Source organism: Pteropus vampyrus, unplaced genomic scaffold (genome assembly GCF_000151845.1).
Source record: "Pteropus vampyrus isolate Shadow unplaced genomic scaffold, Pvam_2.0 Scaffold188, whole genome shotgun sequence".
Lineage (NCBI taxonomy): Eukaryota > Metazoa > Chordata > Mammalia > Chiroptera > Pteropodidae > Pteropus > Pteropus vampyrus.
Window position 1 is genome coordinate 1,352,720 of NW_011888969.1, and position 16,272 is coordinate 1,368,991.

Sequence of the window (16,272 nt, forward strand, 5' to 3'; positions counted from 1 at the left end):
CCCCCACGTGGCTGGCCCCGGAGGCCGGACGCACCTGCAGTGGACCACGATGGGCCCGGCGTGCACAGGGTTGAGCGTTTTCACCTTCTTCAGGAACTTGAGCATCCCAATGGGGGTGAAGGGCACCCCGAAGTCGGGCCAGCTGGTGAAGTGCAGCTGAGACACAAGCCGTGGGGCTTTGCAGCCGTCAGGGAGCTGCTGCCGGGACACGGAGGTGTGAGCGGGGGCCGCCCCTGCCCCGCCATCTCCCTGGGCAGCCGGGGTCACGCGTGCGGGGCGGGGCCCATCGACAGCAGCAGGACGCCCTTCATGAAAGAGGCCGATGCTGATGCTTGCCGCCAGCTCTGGACACGCACCGCGCTGCGTGGGGGACCAAGTCGGGGGGGCTCCGGGCTGACAGGCACGTCTGTCAAGCTGGCCTAGGACTCGCGAACCTCACTGGTAAGCGGGGTGGCTGCCTCTCTTTGCCTGTGGTCCTGTGTGCCAACGGCACACCATTTCTCTCTCCAAAGTGTCTTAATTTGGGGGGAAAAGATGGTGGTATTGGCCTGCTTACAGGAGACTCCCCGGAGTCTTCCTCAGTTTTTGTTACCCCGAGTTTGGTCCCCTGCCCCAGAACACAGAAGGTTCTACAGTGTATGTGTGTGTGTTCATGCGTGTGTCTGTGAGCGTGTGCACGTGTGCCCGTGTGCATGTATGTGTGGGTGTGTGTATGCGTGTGTGCATGTATGTGCATGTGAGGTGCGCGTGTGTGTACGTGCGTGTCTGTGTGGGTGTGGGTCTGGGAGGAAGGCAAGCAGAGTCAGCCGGAATGACAAAGTTCATCCTTTCCTCTTTTTCACTGTGGCTTCTAGAAACTTCAGATTCATGTTTTGCAACCTAACTCCCACAGGCGCTCTACCTTTGATTCCTGATAACATGCCTTTCTGTTTCTGTAACTTTTTTCCTTAAACGTCTTGCGTCTCAACCTCATCTGCCTTGTGCACTGGCATCTTCGCGGAGGGAGGACCGCCTTAAAACCTTTCGGGGGAGAACTCGCGGGAAGCGAGTGTGAAAAGTAAGGAGGAAGTTTCAGACATAATTGTGAAACTGTTACAATTCTGCCTCGTGATCTCAGTGTGTGACGTGGCACTGTGCTGCTGAGGAGGCGGCCCCCAAGCCCGAACCCCTCTGCCTGACTCACTTCCTCCGCCCGGAACGGTCACTGGGAGCCAGGAGCGCCCAGCGGCGCCTGCGGACGCTCGTGCACCTGCCCCTCGTCCTCGGTACACTCAGCCCCGTCCCCGTCCAGCAGCCCCCGGCCTCGGTCCCCACTCAGCAAGAGCCGCCACGGCGCCGGGGTGGGGGCGGGCAAAGCTGTTCGTGTGACGCACGAGGACGAGCGTCCGCTCTGGACGCCCCGCTCCCCCGGACCTGCCTTCCAGAAGTCGGTCACCAAAGCACTTACCGCCTGGATGCAGAACTTGCGGACGGTGTAGTCCACGAGGACCACGCAGTCCTCCACGCACACCCGGACGCTCCCGTACGTCCAGCAGCCCTGGTCCGGCCAGTATTGGTAGCACTTCTCCTGCACGGAATAAGCGAACGGGAACAGCAGGTCTGTGGGCGCCCGTCACCGCCCCGCCCGCCGTCGACATGGGCCTCGCCCATGCCGGGCCCCAGGCTCGTGGGTCCCTGAACCGCGAAAGAGCACGGAAAAGTGTGTCCTTATCGATGGGGACACCGAGGCCACACCCCTGGTCGAGGGCTGCCTGGAGCCGGTACCCGGGGCTCTTTCTGAGTTCGACACCCACGATGTCACACGCAGTCATCCAGTCACTGTCCCCAGAAGTAGAGTGAACTGCCTCGCTGGCCCCGCAGAGCAGGGCGCCTGTCCCAAAGTGGCCAGGGCTCCCACCGGGCTCAACAGGTGGCTCGGTCCTGCTCTGCTCACTGGGCACAATTTCATCTGGGTCGCGCCTGCCCTCAGTGGACAGCAATGAACCAGGGGGTGACGTCACCTTCCCGCTGTCCTCTGACAAGGGCGGCACATGGCGAGCGGCCACCTTCTGGGCCTTCCGTCCCTCGGAACTCTGAAGGCCCCCCACGAGCTCCCGGGAGAGGACACCAGGGCGCCTCAGCCAGTCCTCCTGGGCACGGGGGATGCGGGCGCGTGAGGACGCACCACGTGGGGGAGGTCCACTCCGCCGAGGTCTCGGGGACTCAGCAGCCTCCTTGGCACCCGACGGGCATCTCGGAAAGGGGCCAAGTCGGGAGAATTTCTAATCTTACAAAACAAACTGTGTCTTGGTGTTTACCGGAGCCCTCGCCCTAGGCCCTGACCCTGGGTGTCTCTGAAGGGGCCCTCAAAGGCCCCGAAAGGCTCACGCTCAGGGACCCAAGGCTGTTTCTGTGGCGCCCCCAGGGCCAGGAGCTGGATGTTTTCATGCCCGGGGCCTCCTCGTCCCCACAGCAGACTCCGTCCCTCCCTCCCCGTCAGATCATGAGACCACAAAGCAGCTGCGTTTCACAAGGTTCGGCCAGGATGTTGATGCCGGGGGAACCGCAGCAGAAGGGTGGGCAGGGACGAAAAGGGAACTCTCTTGGGAAATGATTTCATGTGAAACAGTGAGGATCGAGGCACAGAAGCAGGCCCCACTCTGAGTCACAGAAATGGAACAATCCAGTCAGAGGCTTCAGGGTGATATCAGCGAGAAAATGTCAAGTAACGTAGCAACAGAGTGAGGGCGGGGGAGGTGGGGGCGTTCTCGGGGGCCCCCGCTTCTGGGGAGATCTTACTGTGTTTCATGTGTGTAAACGCCCTCCACCTTCAGGGTGGTCGAGGCGGGTGGCCAGTCCCAGGGGGCCCGGGGCTCCTGGACACCCCCTCTCCTCGGGCAGGCCCCTGCCACAGCACCTGCTCAGGGAGCAGGGCCCTTCTGTGAAGCGTCTGTCCCTGCCTGTCTGTCCCAGCCCCCTCCAGTAGCTCTGTCCAGCAAGACAGGGTGGCCAGGGCAGGAACCACAAGAAGGCCGGCCCTCCGCGGCCTGTCCCAACTCCCTGGGAGGGAAAACAAAACCCCGCCCCCGCCCTACCACAACCGGAAGTGGAGGTTGGAGGCTATTTCCTGCGTGGTTGGTGACAGTGGCGCTGGGGGCGGGCGCTGCTTCGAGCCTCAGGCCGGTGCTGCCTGCCTCCGCCTTCCACCCCGCCCGAGTTCCCCAGGGCCTGAAATTTCCACCTCAAAGGGCGTCCCTTCTCCTGAACCCCAGTGGAGCCGCCTGAGCCTCCCTGGGGATGGCCAGCAGTCCCAAGTCAGGGGGTGACAGAGAGCAGAGGCCGAGAGCAGCACCTCGCAGGCCCTGGCCCGGCCCAGGACATGGCAGGCCCTGGGCAGAGGGGGCAGGATCACCGTGTCCCACTCCCGCCAAGCTGGGCCTTCCCCTCGGTCTGCTCTGGCCCTCAGGATAGAACACGCTAGAACAGTCTCCCTACCTCTAATAAGTCTCCCTCTAGCTCCCAATTCTTCCTTCAATCTGGAGAATGAACTCATTTCCTAAAACGCAGGCCCCATGCCCACCCTGTCTCGGCCCCTGGGCCCCCCAGCCCAGCTCCTTGATGCCTTTGCGGCTGTCCTGCCCCCGGCGTGGGCACCTCGGGGCCCAGCAGGTTCTCTGTTCCCTGAGCGCATGGCCCCGCCCATCGCTGCTGCTCTGGCTGGATTTGGTAAAATTCCCCCAGTCTCGAAGACCCGGCCCCACTATCACCCGCAACCGAGTACCCATCCCCGTGTCCTGGACAGGACCCGAGGGGGTGCTGTTCCGCCTCTGGACCCCTGCTTTCACACCTCGGAGATGCCGTGTTCAGGCGTATGCCACAGGGTCTGTGCCCCTTCAGCCTAAGTGAAGGCCTAATCCATGCAAACACCTCTGCATGTCTACACCCAGGGCCCAGCCCAGGGCCAGGCCGCGCTGGGGGCCGGGGGCTCATCCCTTCTGGACCACTGTCCCCTTTACTCTCCATATTTTTCGTGTCACCTGCTGACATGTCTACGTTTGTCTGCTTTCTGTTTGCTGCAGGCCCCTCCCAGGGCAATGTAAACTGCGTGAGGAGGCTTTGCTTCTGGCGGCTGCATACGCCCCTGCCGGGGAGAATGCCTGTCCAGGAGGCAGATGCCACTTCATCTGTCACATGGAGAACTTGAATCTGTTTAAGTTTTCTCCTTCATAGAGGCTTCAAGTTCTTATAATGCACATTACTTTCCGAATGAGAAATAGCCGATTAAATATATCAGAAGGACAAGTCCTCATCTGTTTAGTATATCTTAGTTTTCAAATGTGTTTCTCTAGTCTGGATAAATAGGCAGGAAGCCATTTTTCTTCATAGTCAGAGGTCCGCCGTGTTGTATGCTCAATACACTAAGAAAATCTAAATTCTAGAATGCGCTGCCCCATCATGGAGTCAGGGCTGCCAAGGCAGTGGTCCAGAGCAGCAGAGCTATGGGAACTCAGAGATTTTGTTTCAAGAGAAAACTGCTGTGGGCCAAGGGGTGGTGTCTTTCTTTCTTTCTTTCTTTCTTTTTTTTTTCCCTGCAGTGATAAGGGGGGAGGAAGTGGTAAGCACCCTCCCCGCCTCCACCCCCAGCGACAGCTGCAAAACATAAAGTCCTCCCGGCCCAGTCCGGCCCTCACCTCCTTTCTCTCTTTCAGGTTCGTCAACATGACGATGGTGGCGGACTTCTGCTCCCAGACCATTCTCCAGAAGTCATTGACCGTCTCCTGCTTAGGGCCTGTAAGTGGAAGATGACCCCAAAGTCAAATGCAAGCACAAGGAGAAGTCACTGCAGGCCCCAGCCCCTGGCACCCCGACCCTGGGACACTGTTCTCCAGCTTGGCTGAGGCACAAGAGGGCTGGCGGTCAACGTCATGCCCTACAGAATTCCAGAACCCACGGGGCTGGGAGGGACCAGTCGGTCGCCAGCCTCCACCTCTTTCTGCCACACTTCCGGATAACCCTGGGGGAGCAGGGACACTAGGGACCTCAGGGAGCTGAATAACTGACCCCAGATGGGTTCCAGTCATAGGCAATAACGGGTATTCAGATGGGAGGTGGGTAGAAAGCAGGCGGGCTCTCTGACGGTCTCAGAATGGCGACCCGGAAGCGCTGAATCAGAGTGGACTGCGGTGTGTGTGTGTGTGTGTGTGTGTGTGTGTGTGTGTGTGTGTGTGTGTGTGTGTGTGTGTGTGTGGTGGGGGTGCAGAGGGAGGCCCTCCGCGTCTCACCCTTTTCCTTCCTGAGCATCTCATCTGTCAGCAGCCCACCGAGCTGAGGGCTGAAGTCCCTGGGGAAGGGGAATCTGAACAAAGGATAAAGTGTACCTGGAAGAAACTCCTCTGCCCTTTGCCCCCTTTCCTGCTTGAATGCAGAGACAGTGCCCGGAGGTGCAGCAGCCATCTCGTGGCCCTGAGTGACAGGCTAGAGAGGGTGGGGCAGGACCATGAAGAGGTCCCTGTCCCTCGAGCAGCTGCCCCGCCCTGGGCTGGCCTCATGACAGAGAAAAGGACTTTGGTCTGTGTCAGGCTTCCTGGCACTTAGAGCTGGGCACATCCCTACTGTCGTGTGCGTGTGTGTGGCAGGGGCAGGGGGTGGGCGGAATCAAGCTCCCAGGTGACTCTGATTACACTGGATCGGGGACCGTCTTGCCCAGGGGAGAGGAAGTCCGGGAACCAGTGTGAGCCCCCTCCTGGACCAACACCTGCCCTTGGGGGCGGGATGCCTCCGGAAGGAAAGTTCTCACAAGTGCAAAGTGGGTCGTGGGCCAGGTTAAGGACTAAAGCATCCTCTAGCTACAGACACCCCATAGGCTCCATCTCTGTCTGCCCTGACAGGGTGGGGGCAATACACCCTCGGGGGACCCGACTCTTCTGCTCTCAGGGGGCCCCTTTTGTAGGGAGAGTGCATCGCAAACTAACGCGCAATGGCCAGGGCCTGCGGGCCGAAACGCAGATCCAGCACGGCAGGTCCGGCGGGGCCCGAGCACCTGCATTTCTCACTACGTGGGAGGTGACCCTCCCGGGCAGCGGAGCGACTGTGAGTAGGGAGCATTGCAGTAGGGTGAGGAATCAGCATCTGCGAGTGGGGTCCCAAGGCTCTGTGACATTCGTGGCACCTTTCGTCCCGTGTGCACAGACCGGAATCGGGCCACGCGCGTGTAACAGTGCACATGGACACGCACATGCACACAGAGCTGGTATCCTCAGTACAGGAAGCAAGAGGCACCCACGTCATCTCACCAAAATCGTGTTCAGAAAGTAACAATGAAAAGCTCACCTTGAGCTGCTATGAATTTATTCTTCTCCTTGTAACCCTAGAAAAACAAAATCAGATGGATAATTTTTCAGGATCATTTTTGCAGAAAAGACTTTGTGATCATTGTTAGAGAGTAATACACATTCATCATGAAAAATTTGAAAAACAAAAAAAAGTAAGAAAATGCAGCAGCGACCTCGGAATAACAAATGCTATTTTCGTATGTTCCCCTCTAGCCTTACATTCTGTGACTACCTCCCGAGACACACACGGGCAGCCACACAGACATTTACATATATCTACCTTGTATATACGCACAAATTCTTACGCTTTATGATAATTTTATAATTCATATTAAAATATATTTTAAGGTTCAATTAAAATGGATTCTTAATAATCCATTGCATGGGATTTTACGCCTGGACCCTCCTGCTCTATTTTGTCAGTGATATAAATAATGCTGTAATGAACATCCTTGGTGCTTATCTCTGTTTCTTGAAAATGAATCCCAGGACACGGATGCTAATGCAAAAGGCGTGGGCGCTTCCACGCTCTCTGTGGTGTGGTCAAGCCACCCAGGAAGGCTGTGACAGTTTACTTCCTGGACCCAGAGAAGAAAATGCCCACCAGTCACGATTCTCTCAAAACCCGGGGGTCCAGGTGTGCGTGTTGGGCTGGGGAAGGGCAGACCTACGTCTATGTACGAAGCGTTGATGTAGTCTGAACAGGGGACTCCATCCACTTGGCTCAAAATCACTCTGGAATGATCGTCTATAAAGAAACAAAAACAGACCTATGATGAGAGAAGGGATCACGTCTGCCCTCGTTTCTTCCAGCTGCAGAGTTAATCGTGACAAAGGACACGACCAGGTCCTCCGTGGTGATCAGGGAGGGCGGGGTCAGAGGTGAGGAGCTTGAAGGCCAGGAGCGGGCACCACACAGGAACGGGACAGCAGGTGTGCGGCCCCAGAGTGCAACGACCAAATTCTCTGATCCTGCGTAGGGTCACTGGGAGGACTGTCTGTCAGGGTCACTGGGAGGACTCTCTGTCAGGGTCACTGGGAGGACTCTCTGTCAGGGTCACTGGGAGGACTGTCTGTCAGGGTCACTGGGAGGACTGTCTGTCAGGGTCACTGGGAGGACTGTCTGTCAGGGTCACTGGGAGGACTCTCTGTCAGGGTCACTGGGAGGACTCTCTGTCGGGGTCACTGGGAGGACCGTCCGGGTCGCTCTCTTGTGCTTTCCAGGGAGAGGGCTACTATACCGCTGCACAAGGGGACATCCGGGTCTGGGGTTCGGGACTCCAGACCCCAATTCTCATCCTCCGGGTCTGGCCCAGAGAGGAAGGCAAACGGGGCCCACACAGACCCAGACTTGACATACGACTGCCCGGAAGATACCGGGGAGCACTCTGCGTGAGTGTGTCAGGCTGCCGTGTGTGTGTTCCTGGGGCGCGTGTGTACACACACGCTGGGGAGGTTTCCAGCAAGGCCCCATTATGACTTTTGTGGGTCCTTGTCACTTCTGCCTTCACGGGCTCCTTCCTCCGTAAAGAAATATTACACCTTTTATTTTATAAATGTGTTAGTAGTTCATACAAAGATGAATGGAAACCCCATGAGATGATCACATATTTTCTCCTGCATTTAAAAGAAATGAGACGTTTCATGGGCCACGGGGAGCGCTGTGTCCGGCCCTGGGTCCCGGCTGGTGTGCGAGCGGCCGGCCTCTCCCAGAGAATCAACACGAAGGTGCCCAGACTCAGCCTGGTGCCCAGGGCAGAGCTGCCTGAGGTTATTAAGCCTGTGCTGGGCACAGCACTGGGCACGGAGCTCGGTACTTTGTAAGTATTTACTTATTGAATAATTCTGTGTCCTTGTCCCTGCTTTGTCCCCCCCTCGTCCCCACAGGACTGGAGCTAACTGGGGAGGGTGCCCATGTGGGATGAAGACTCTGGTCCTGGCTGTGTCTCCCGTCTCCCTGGAAGTGGCTGTGGCCTCAGACACCCACTGTCTCGGCTTCCTGTCACTGGGCTAGGGCTGTCCTGCTGCTCGCAAAGGACGGGCCACTGCAGGCCTCAGGGACAGTCACGGCCTGTACGGGGTGGTCAGGACGTTAAAGCCCAAACTCACGTTCTTGGCCGTGAGACCCTCTGGCTCGGGGGCTGATGGTTCTGAGGCGGGAACAGCTTTGGCAGCCGGTTGAAAATAAACTAGAATTTACGCTTTGAGGGCGGCTATAGAAAGCCAGGGCTAAAAAATAGACTTCTGGTTAGATTTAGAATCTCGCAGTTTCTAAGCACTTCCTGTCTTTTTATTCCAAAAAGTCACACTTCACTTTCAAAACATTATTTCCTAAATTTATCAGCTGTTGGCATTTTTTCCAGAAAAGAGGATGTTTCTCGCCATAGGCCAAGGAGTCTTTCCACGACCTGGCCTCTCGGATACAGTAGGCAGCTTTCTCGGCTCTGTCCTCAGAGCCACATCCAGGACTGGGACCTGCCCGCACCCCGCCCCCTCCCAGGGCATCTTGTGAATCTGGTGAACTTACAGCCAGCTGGGCTTGGGCCAAGTGGGGGAGGCCAGAAGGTGCTCAGGGCTGGGGACTGGGGCCCCTTGCCCTGCCTGCTGGCCCTAAGCCCACACTAAGAGCGTGGTCTCACACCCCCTGGGGGCAGGGGAGCGGGCCGGAGTCCCCTGTACAGTGTTCCGTGGCCCAGCCCACTCCTGTGCCAGGTCACCAGCTGGGCCCCTGTGTGTCTGCGGCCAACTGCTCAGTTTAATCAGACAGCCCTGTCATTTACCCTACATGTCCTGCTGACGTCCAGTGTCGGATGCCACCCAGTTGGCCATCTCCAGGTCACACCCCGAGTGTCTCCATGCCACCATTCCGTAAACCCCATGTCCCACCCATGTGAAGCGTGTCACGTCAGAGTCCCCTGGCCCTTGATGACTGCCACCACCCTCAGTTTCCTTCGGTGCAGCACTCCTGGGCCAAAGGGGTGGGGAGCAGGGCCCTCACCTCAGGGAGGCCGGAAAGGCCTGTTCCGCCCATCACGCATGCTCGTGGACAGGCCGGCCTCGTTCTGCAGTTGGGAATGCAGCTTGGACAAGACACGCGGGAGGCCAATGTGGCCCTTCCCAGCCGGTGACTCTCAGTGGGGACGGTGCCCCATCCTGGGCCCTCACACCTGGGGCGGTGCAGGTAATTCCCACACCTGGCCGTTAATCCCACTCCCATTTCTTTTAATTAACCACGTCTCCCTCGGAGGATGAAGGGTTTAGTGTCTAAGACACTAGGACCTAGCAGGTGCTTGGCCCCGAGTGTCTTCCACGCATGCGCCTCGCAGACCGGTGTGTGGATTACTCTGATTAATTAGGCCAAGTATACTAACGATAGCTGCTCATTTCGAAATGTCTCCATCTTAATTTGACACAATCGTTGCGCAGACCCCAAACCTCCTGCCACGCTCTCCTCTCCTCTGAGCTGCTCCGGCCATGTCACTCGCCTCCTCCCTGTCTCGGAGCTCCCACCCCCCGTCTAGCGGCAAATCCTCCCAGCGCGATCGTCTGGGCCCATCCAAGCCTAACCTGGCTCCGAGCCACCACCAGCCCAGCTGCATGACCACGGCAGCTGTGGCCCCTCTGCAAACACGCACAGGATGAGAAAGCGTTAGGCCCGGGCTGTGCAAAGCCACCTGTGAGTCCCAGGCATGCCAAAGAGAAAGAACTGCTCCTACCAAGGGCTGCAAATCCAGAGACTGCAGCTGCCCTCACCTACGGAGCAGGTGGATGCAACTCTAACCCCGAAACGTGACCGAGAGCCAGCACGCCGAGGCCGTCACACAGGCTGGCTCACTCCCTGCAGCGGAGGCACGGCCTGGGAAGAGAGGTCCCTTGGAATGGGGGCGGGCCTCGGGGCCAGAGCTCACCCCTGAATTTCAGGCTGCCATATTGTTAGCCTGATGAGCAAAGCCGGCAGGTGGGGCCCAGGCCAGGAGAAGGACGTCACATTCGCCCCAGGCCACGAGGCTGGCTGTGAATGCTGCCCGCCCAGGGCCACCCGGACAGATCTGTCAGCTTCCTGCCCTGCCCCCTCCCTGGATCCCACGCTCGCTAGCCCACGGCACCCGCAGCTGTTGGGTTTAAAACTGGGTTGGTTCTAAGTCTCCCCACAACCTACCAAAGCCATACAGGTTTCTTATTTGTCATTTCTGTCCCTGACCCTGGGGACTAGCTGCTGGTGCCTAAGGCCGCTGAGTCTGAGAGCAGGAGACACTCAGGGCCGCCAGCTGCCCCAGGTCAGGGCTCAGGACAGGACCCGACAGGAGGGGCCCTGCCAGCTGATGCAGGTGGCCCCCTGTCGGCCCCAGGCAGCCCAGGTCTCAACGTTGGAGCACAGGCTTAGCAGCCAGACAGGCTGCCTGAGTCCATGAGTGACAGGTGCCTCGACGCCCAGGTGTGAGCGCCTCTGTCCTCTGGAGCTGACCTGGGCCCCGCCTCCTGGTGCGGGAGCCTCACGCTGCCCACCGGGACCGGCACCGGCACCGGCACCGGGAGCCGCAAGGGCATGCGGGCTAGTCAAACATCACTGATGACGCAAAAAAGTAAAATCTTACTGGGAAGGATGTTGGGATATCTGTTTTTCTCTCTGTTTTCTTCTTTATTGGCCTGTTCGAAAGCTCCTTGTATGTGTCCAGATGGCAAAGACTGGAAGAAAAGGCAGAGTTAGCACTAAACGCGACAAATCATAGCACCATTTCGCGTCAGCTTCCCGGAAACAGGTCCTCCCGTCCAGCCCGCCTCCGCCCTCCCGTCCATCACCTGCCCCTGCCTCAGAGGCTATGCCAGGCCCTGGGCAGAGATGTGAAGGAGACACAGGCCCATATTCTCTCAGGTGCTCTGTCTGGCAGGGACGACTGGGGTGTGGACCAGATGATGACCCCATAGCTGGACCCTACGCTGCATGAAGGCAGGGGCTGGCCTGTGCATCGCCACAAAATCCCCAGGACCCACGGGTCCTGGCCCAGAGCACATGCTGCACGGTAAGGACTGATGGACACACAGCTGTGAACCGGGAGAGCGGGCAGCAGGGACTCGAGTGCAGAGGGCTTCGTGAGGGGTGCCACGACGCGCGGAACGACGGGAAAGCCCTTCACGGCGTCCTCACCTTGCTTGGGACTCGGCGTGTTCTGTGGGCCAGCGGTACAGGCACCGCTGGGGCTGGCCGAAGGCGCCGACCCGCATCAGTAACCCGTGCGGAAAGACTCCCGGGACGTTCATTTGAGAAGCACCCGATCCCCGCTCTGCCTCGGGCGAGGAAGCCGAGGGGTGGGAGCACCCAGCACGGATTTGGGGGGCGAGGCCGTGAGGCCAGGCGTCCTCACTTCTGGCCCTTCCTCTGCCTGGGGCCCCTCGGATTCCTGCTGGCCCCGGCGGCCCCGCGTTGGCTGGCTGCCGGAACCCCCACCACGCTCAGAGGACCTCTTCCCAGCGTGCAATGGGAAAGAGCCTCGCGAACCCCAAACCGCTTCCTTTGATGTTCCACCATCGGCTGGACCAGGGGCCACTGGAACGCGGGTGATTTGTGTTAATACTTTCCAAGCATTTGTGACGCGCCAGGCACCGTGGGAGGGGCCGGTCACCTGCCTGGCCTTCCCAGCCCACCTATCATTAGGTGATACCGGAACAGGGCTGCTTTGTACAGATGAGGAAGCTGAACACGAGTCAGTTCCAGGTTTGTCCAGTCTCCTGGGTAGCAACGGCAGACGTGGCGTGGGAGCCTGCGGTCTGGCCGGAGCTGGGGAAAACTGGGGTTCCATGTGCCCCCTGTAAGGCCCAGGGGAACGGGCAGGGCTCACAGCATAGCCTCGGGCCAAAGCTGAGGCTCTGAGTGGCTGGGGCCGCCCTGAGCCGGGTCACAGACCCAGCCCCTGCCAGCTGAGTCTTCTCTCCCCTGTTTTGGGGTGACCGAACCCAATGTCCAGAGGCGGGGGATAGAGGGCAGGCTGGTGGGCGCCCGCGCAAGGCCGATGGGCAGCTCCCCACCACCCCAGCCCCTGCTCTGCCTGGAGCTCTTGGTTGTTCGTCAGAGCTGTCTTAGCACTGACCTTGACCTAACCTCCACATGAAATCTGTGGCCACATTCCAGAGCCTTCTGTTTCTACACCCAGAAGCTTTTTGGACCCCAGCACTGAAAATAAAAATGAGGTGTGACAATGGCAGTGTGTGACGTCACGCATTCGTCGAAACCCCCAGAACATGCGACACTGAGACCCTGACTCGGCTTCCGTTAGTAAGAACAGGTCAGTGTCGGCTCATCAACTGGAACGAATCAATATATTGGTCCGAAGGTTGGAACAAACATAGCCCACGAATGCAGAATGTCAACGGTCAGGGAACTGTGTGCAAGGGGAACTCGGTACTTCCTGCCCAATTGTTCTGTAACCCTAAAACTACTCTAAAAAAATAGTCTCTGAAAAATGATAAAACTGAAAAAAACAAAACAGAACAAAAAAGCTCGAGAAGCCTCCCTGTCCCTCGTAAGGGGAGGCGGCGGCAGTGGGTGGCTGGAGGGGCCGGAGGGGTGAGGATGGGCCAGGCTCTGAGTGGCCCCGGCGTCTGCCCCGGATGGAGACGGAGTGACAGTCCTGGCTCTCTGGGCGGCACAGAGGGTCACTCGGGGTGGCAGAGACAGAGCGCTCTGTGCAGCGAACCTGCATCAGGATTCCAAGTGGCCTAGCACTTCCTCCTGCCACCTGCCACCCACACCGCCCGTCTCCCGCTGCAGAGATGGCACAGAAAATGCGAGAGGGCGGCGGAGCGCCTCACCGGGGCCGGGTCACCCTGCGGCCGGTCAGGGACTCCCGTGATTAACTGTCCGATCACGCCCCTGGCTGACGAGGGTTTGTTTGTTTGGTCGGGGTGTGATTTCATTTCCGTGAGTGTGCACGTGAGCCAGTGTGTGTTTGCAGAGCTGGGCAGGCACCCGACGTGAGCTGCTCCAGCGAGCTCGGGGGCGCGATTCTGGCTGTGTGTGCCTGGTGCTGGGACCTCTCCTGGTGGCGCCTCCCCTGCACGGGCCCACGACACTGTGGCTGGCTCAGGCCCTGGCACCTGCTGGGACAGAGGCTCTCGGAGGAAGCCGACTGGAGAGAGGGTTTTCCTGGCCCGGATGGCACTCACTTGGGGCTGGGACACGCCTGGCCAGGACAGTGTTCTGCCATCACGGGGTGGAGACGAGGGACTGGACAGTCACAGAAGTCGCCCTACGAAGGGTGGCAGCTCCAGACACCTCTCGGTGCACTAGACCCAGCTGGGCACACACCCCGCCTCGTTTACAGGCTTCGTGTGACAGTCCTATGGGGCAGGGAGCACCCTCGTGTCACCGAGGACACCGAGGCAGGGATTCAGTAAGCTGCCCCAGCCCTCCGGGCCGGTAGGTGGCAGAGGTGAGATAAGTGCCCGACCCTCCTCGCCCCGATCAAGTTCATCTCAACTCCGATCTGCAATACGCAAATGTCCAAACTCATCTGGATCCACGACTCTGAGACCCAGACCCATCTGGCCCCCTTCACGGCTTCTGGGGAAGGAGCCCAGAGCAACGGGGGGAGAAAGGGAGGGAAGGGGGGCGAGAGAGCCCACTGTGAGCGCGGCCGTCTGGGCGGCCGAGGGGCTGGTGCTGGCGGCCCCGATGCCTTCTGCGGAGGGACCTGGACGGCGCGGCTCAGGGTGTCTTAGGCCGCCCCTCACTCGAGAGAGAGGAGCAAACTGGGGTCCACGGGGTAACAGGCGGCTTCTCCAGGCTCCCCCGGCGCCACACTTCTGCCCGCCCTCACCGGGTGGAGGGCTCCGGGGGGCAGCTCGGTGGGCTGCTCGGCGGCAGGGCCGGGACAGTGAGGCTCCTACCCTGGGTGCGAAATTTAAAGGGGCCCCAGAAAACTCAGGAATCGAGATAAAATAACATTCAAATGCAACATTATAATGTCGAAATTAATGCAAAAAAAAAAAAAAATCCTCGATGACCCAAATACCAAATTTTTAAGTAATGACACCATCAGTAGTGGTATAGGGACAAACCACGTGGGAGCCTCAGGCAACAGGAAAAATCAGTCAGAGCGAGCCTGTCATGGCTCACAGGTGTGCTATTTTGTTCTTTGTGGATTGCTTGCATTAATTTTGATATTTTTAAACATCGTATTACTTATCCTGACGACTGCATGTTTTGGTGGCTCCTTAAATTCTGCTCCTGGGGCAAGGACGTCACCTGTCTGACCTTGCCTGGGCCCTCTGCAGAGCTGAACTGCCCACACCTGAGATGGTGGCAGAGCCGGCGGGTTCTGACTCAGAGCCCTAAGCGCGTCTCAACTTGGAGAAACGCAAGGACAAGGGGACACGGGACGAGAAGGGAGGACGGTGTCGTCACTACAGACTCGCAGAGTTATTTCGAGAATGAAGAATTAACTTTCTCGTCAGGCTGAGAGATTGCAAAAACAATACCGCTTGGAGCTGTCTTGCACTATGACCTAATTTCTCCGAAAAGGGGACACACAGGGAAACAATTAAAAGGAAGCAAGATAAAGGCAGATGAGATTCGTGCTAAAAAAACAAGCAAAATGCATAAAAATGCGCCATCACCTTCCAGCGCCCTCACGAGTTGCTTCTGGACCAAAAAAAAAAAAAAAAAAGTCAGGTGCCTGCAGCAGGACGCGCACCGCCTGGAGGTAAGGATTGCGCAACACCGTGACGTTTACCAGTCCGCTGTCCCAGCCCCACATTCCAGCTTCACGTCATTAAGACACGCCCCTGCCCACCCCCCTCCACAGGCGGAACCTGGCTTCCAGGAGGTGACTGATCAGGGCAGAGCCGGGCCGTCAGCCTCCTGCTGGAAACCCGCCCCGTTTCACGCGCACCGCTCAGCCCACGGCCATGCAGGAAATGAGGAGAATGCGTGACGCAAAACTCAGAACGAGACCAGGGACAAACGCGGGACAGCGGAATCCCAGACGACACTTTCCGGGGTCTGGCTCCTTGCCCGTCCTTACACCCACCCATCCATCCACCCGTGCGTCACGATCCACAGGACATTCGATTTAAAAAATTAGCGATGCAAAAGGGGATGTCATCGGTGTGTGTTTGTATGTTTACGGAGAGCTAGGGCGGTCCGTTTGCTACCACGGGCACTGGACCCCTTGGCTCCATCTTAGCTAGCTGTCGCCATTGCTAAGTTCACAGAGGCCGTTTGTCCAGAACAGACGGGGCAGGAGGAATCAAGCAGAGACCCTGGTCACGCTGACGCACACAGACATTGAAGAGCTGCCGGGGCACAGCTCCTTCTCCTCCAGGGGGTACCCACGACCATCTAACTGGGCGTGCGAGTGTGGTCAGAGGAGGGACAGTCCCTACCCTAACGAGCCGCTCGAGCCCTCGGAAGCCCAGAGAAGGATGGGCTGGGGGTCCCCTGCTCTCAGTGAGGGACCGTCATGCTGTGGTCTCTCAGGCCTGGTCGAGACAATGGCATTTGTGTCATGCTCGACTTTAGACATGGCACTCGGAGTGTTCGTAGGGGAGAGACCTCACAAACGACTCGCTCAGCTGTCTCATCTTCTGCTGAGGAACGGGCGCTAGCGAAGGGGCACGCAGCAGATCCCGGGGCCCCGTGACCCCACTTGGGGGAGGGTGTCACGATGGATGCCGGGGTTCTGAGCTTTGGGGATGTTTATCCTGAAATAGAACACCGTGTCCCCCAGGTCCCACCACAGGACAAGGGGCGGGGGGCCCCCACACTCACGTTGAACTCCTCCCGGAACCTCTTGCAGTCGTCCGCAGACCTCGCCCGAATCTCCTCCTCCAGGTGGCCCACGGGGATGGGGAAGTACTTCTTGGGCCCGGAGGGGGACCTGCTGAGAAGCATCACCCTCTGCTGCTCTGTGGGATCAAAAAAACAAGAGCATTTAGCATTCTTGGATGGGTGACGCATTGGCCA

At 58.6% G+C, this 16,272-nt stretch overlaps 1 protein-coding gene across 1 annotated transcript in view; it reads right to left on the reverse strand.

Moving 5' to 3' along the window:
• Positions 1-16,272, reverse strand: part of PTPRE (protein tyrosine phosphatase, receptor type E) — a 40,190-nt gene that overhangs the window by 15,615 nt on the left and 8,303 nt on the right. Inside the window, exons 5-10 of the mRNA XM_023537377.1 lie at positions 10,907-10,997; positions 6,983-7,059; positions 6,310-6,346; positions 4,671-4,768; positions 1,448-1,567; positions 31-198 (exon numbers count right to left, since the gene is read on the reverse strand). Coding sequence (XP_023393145.1) covers positions 31-198; positions 1,448-1,567; positions 4,671-4,768; positions 6,310-6,346; positions 6,983-7,059; positions 10,907-10,997 — 591 coding nt within the window. The remainder of the gene's footprint in view (positions 1-30; positions 199-1,447; positions 1,568-4,670; positions 4,769-6,309; positions 6,347-6,982; positions 7,060-10,906; positions 10,998-16,272) is intronic.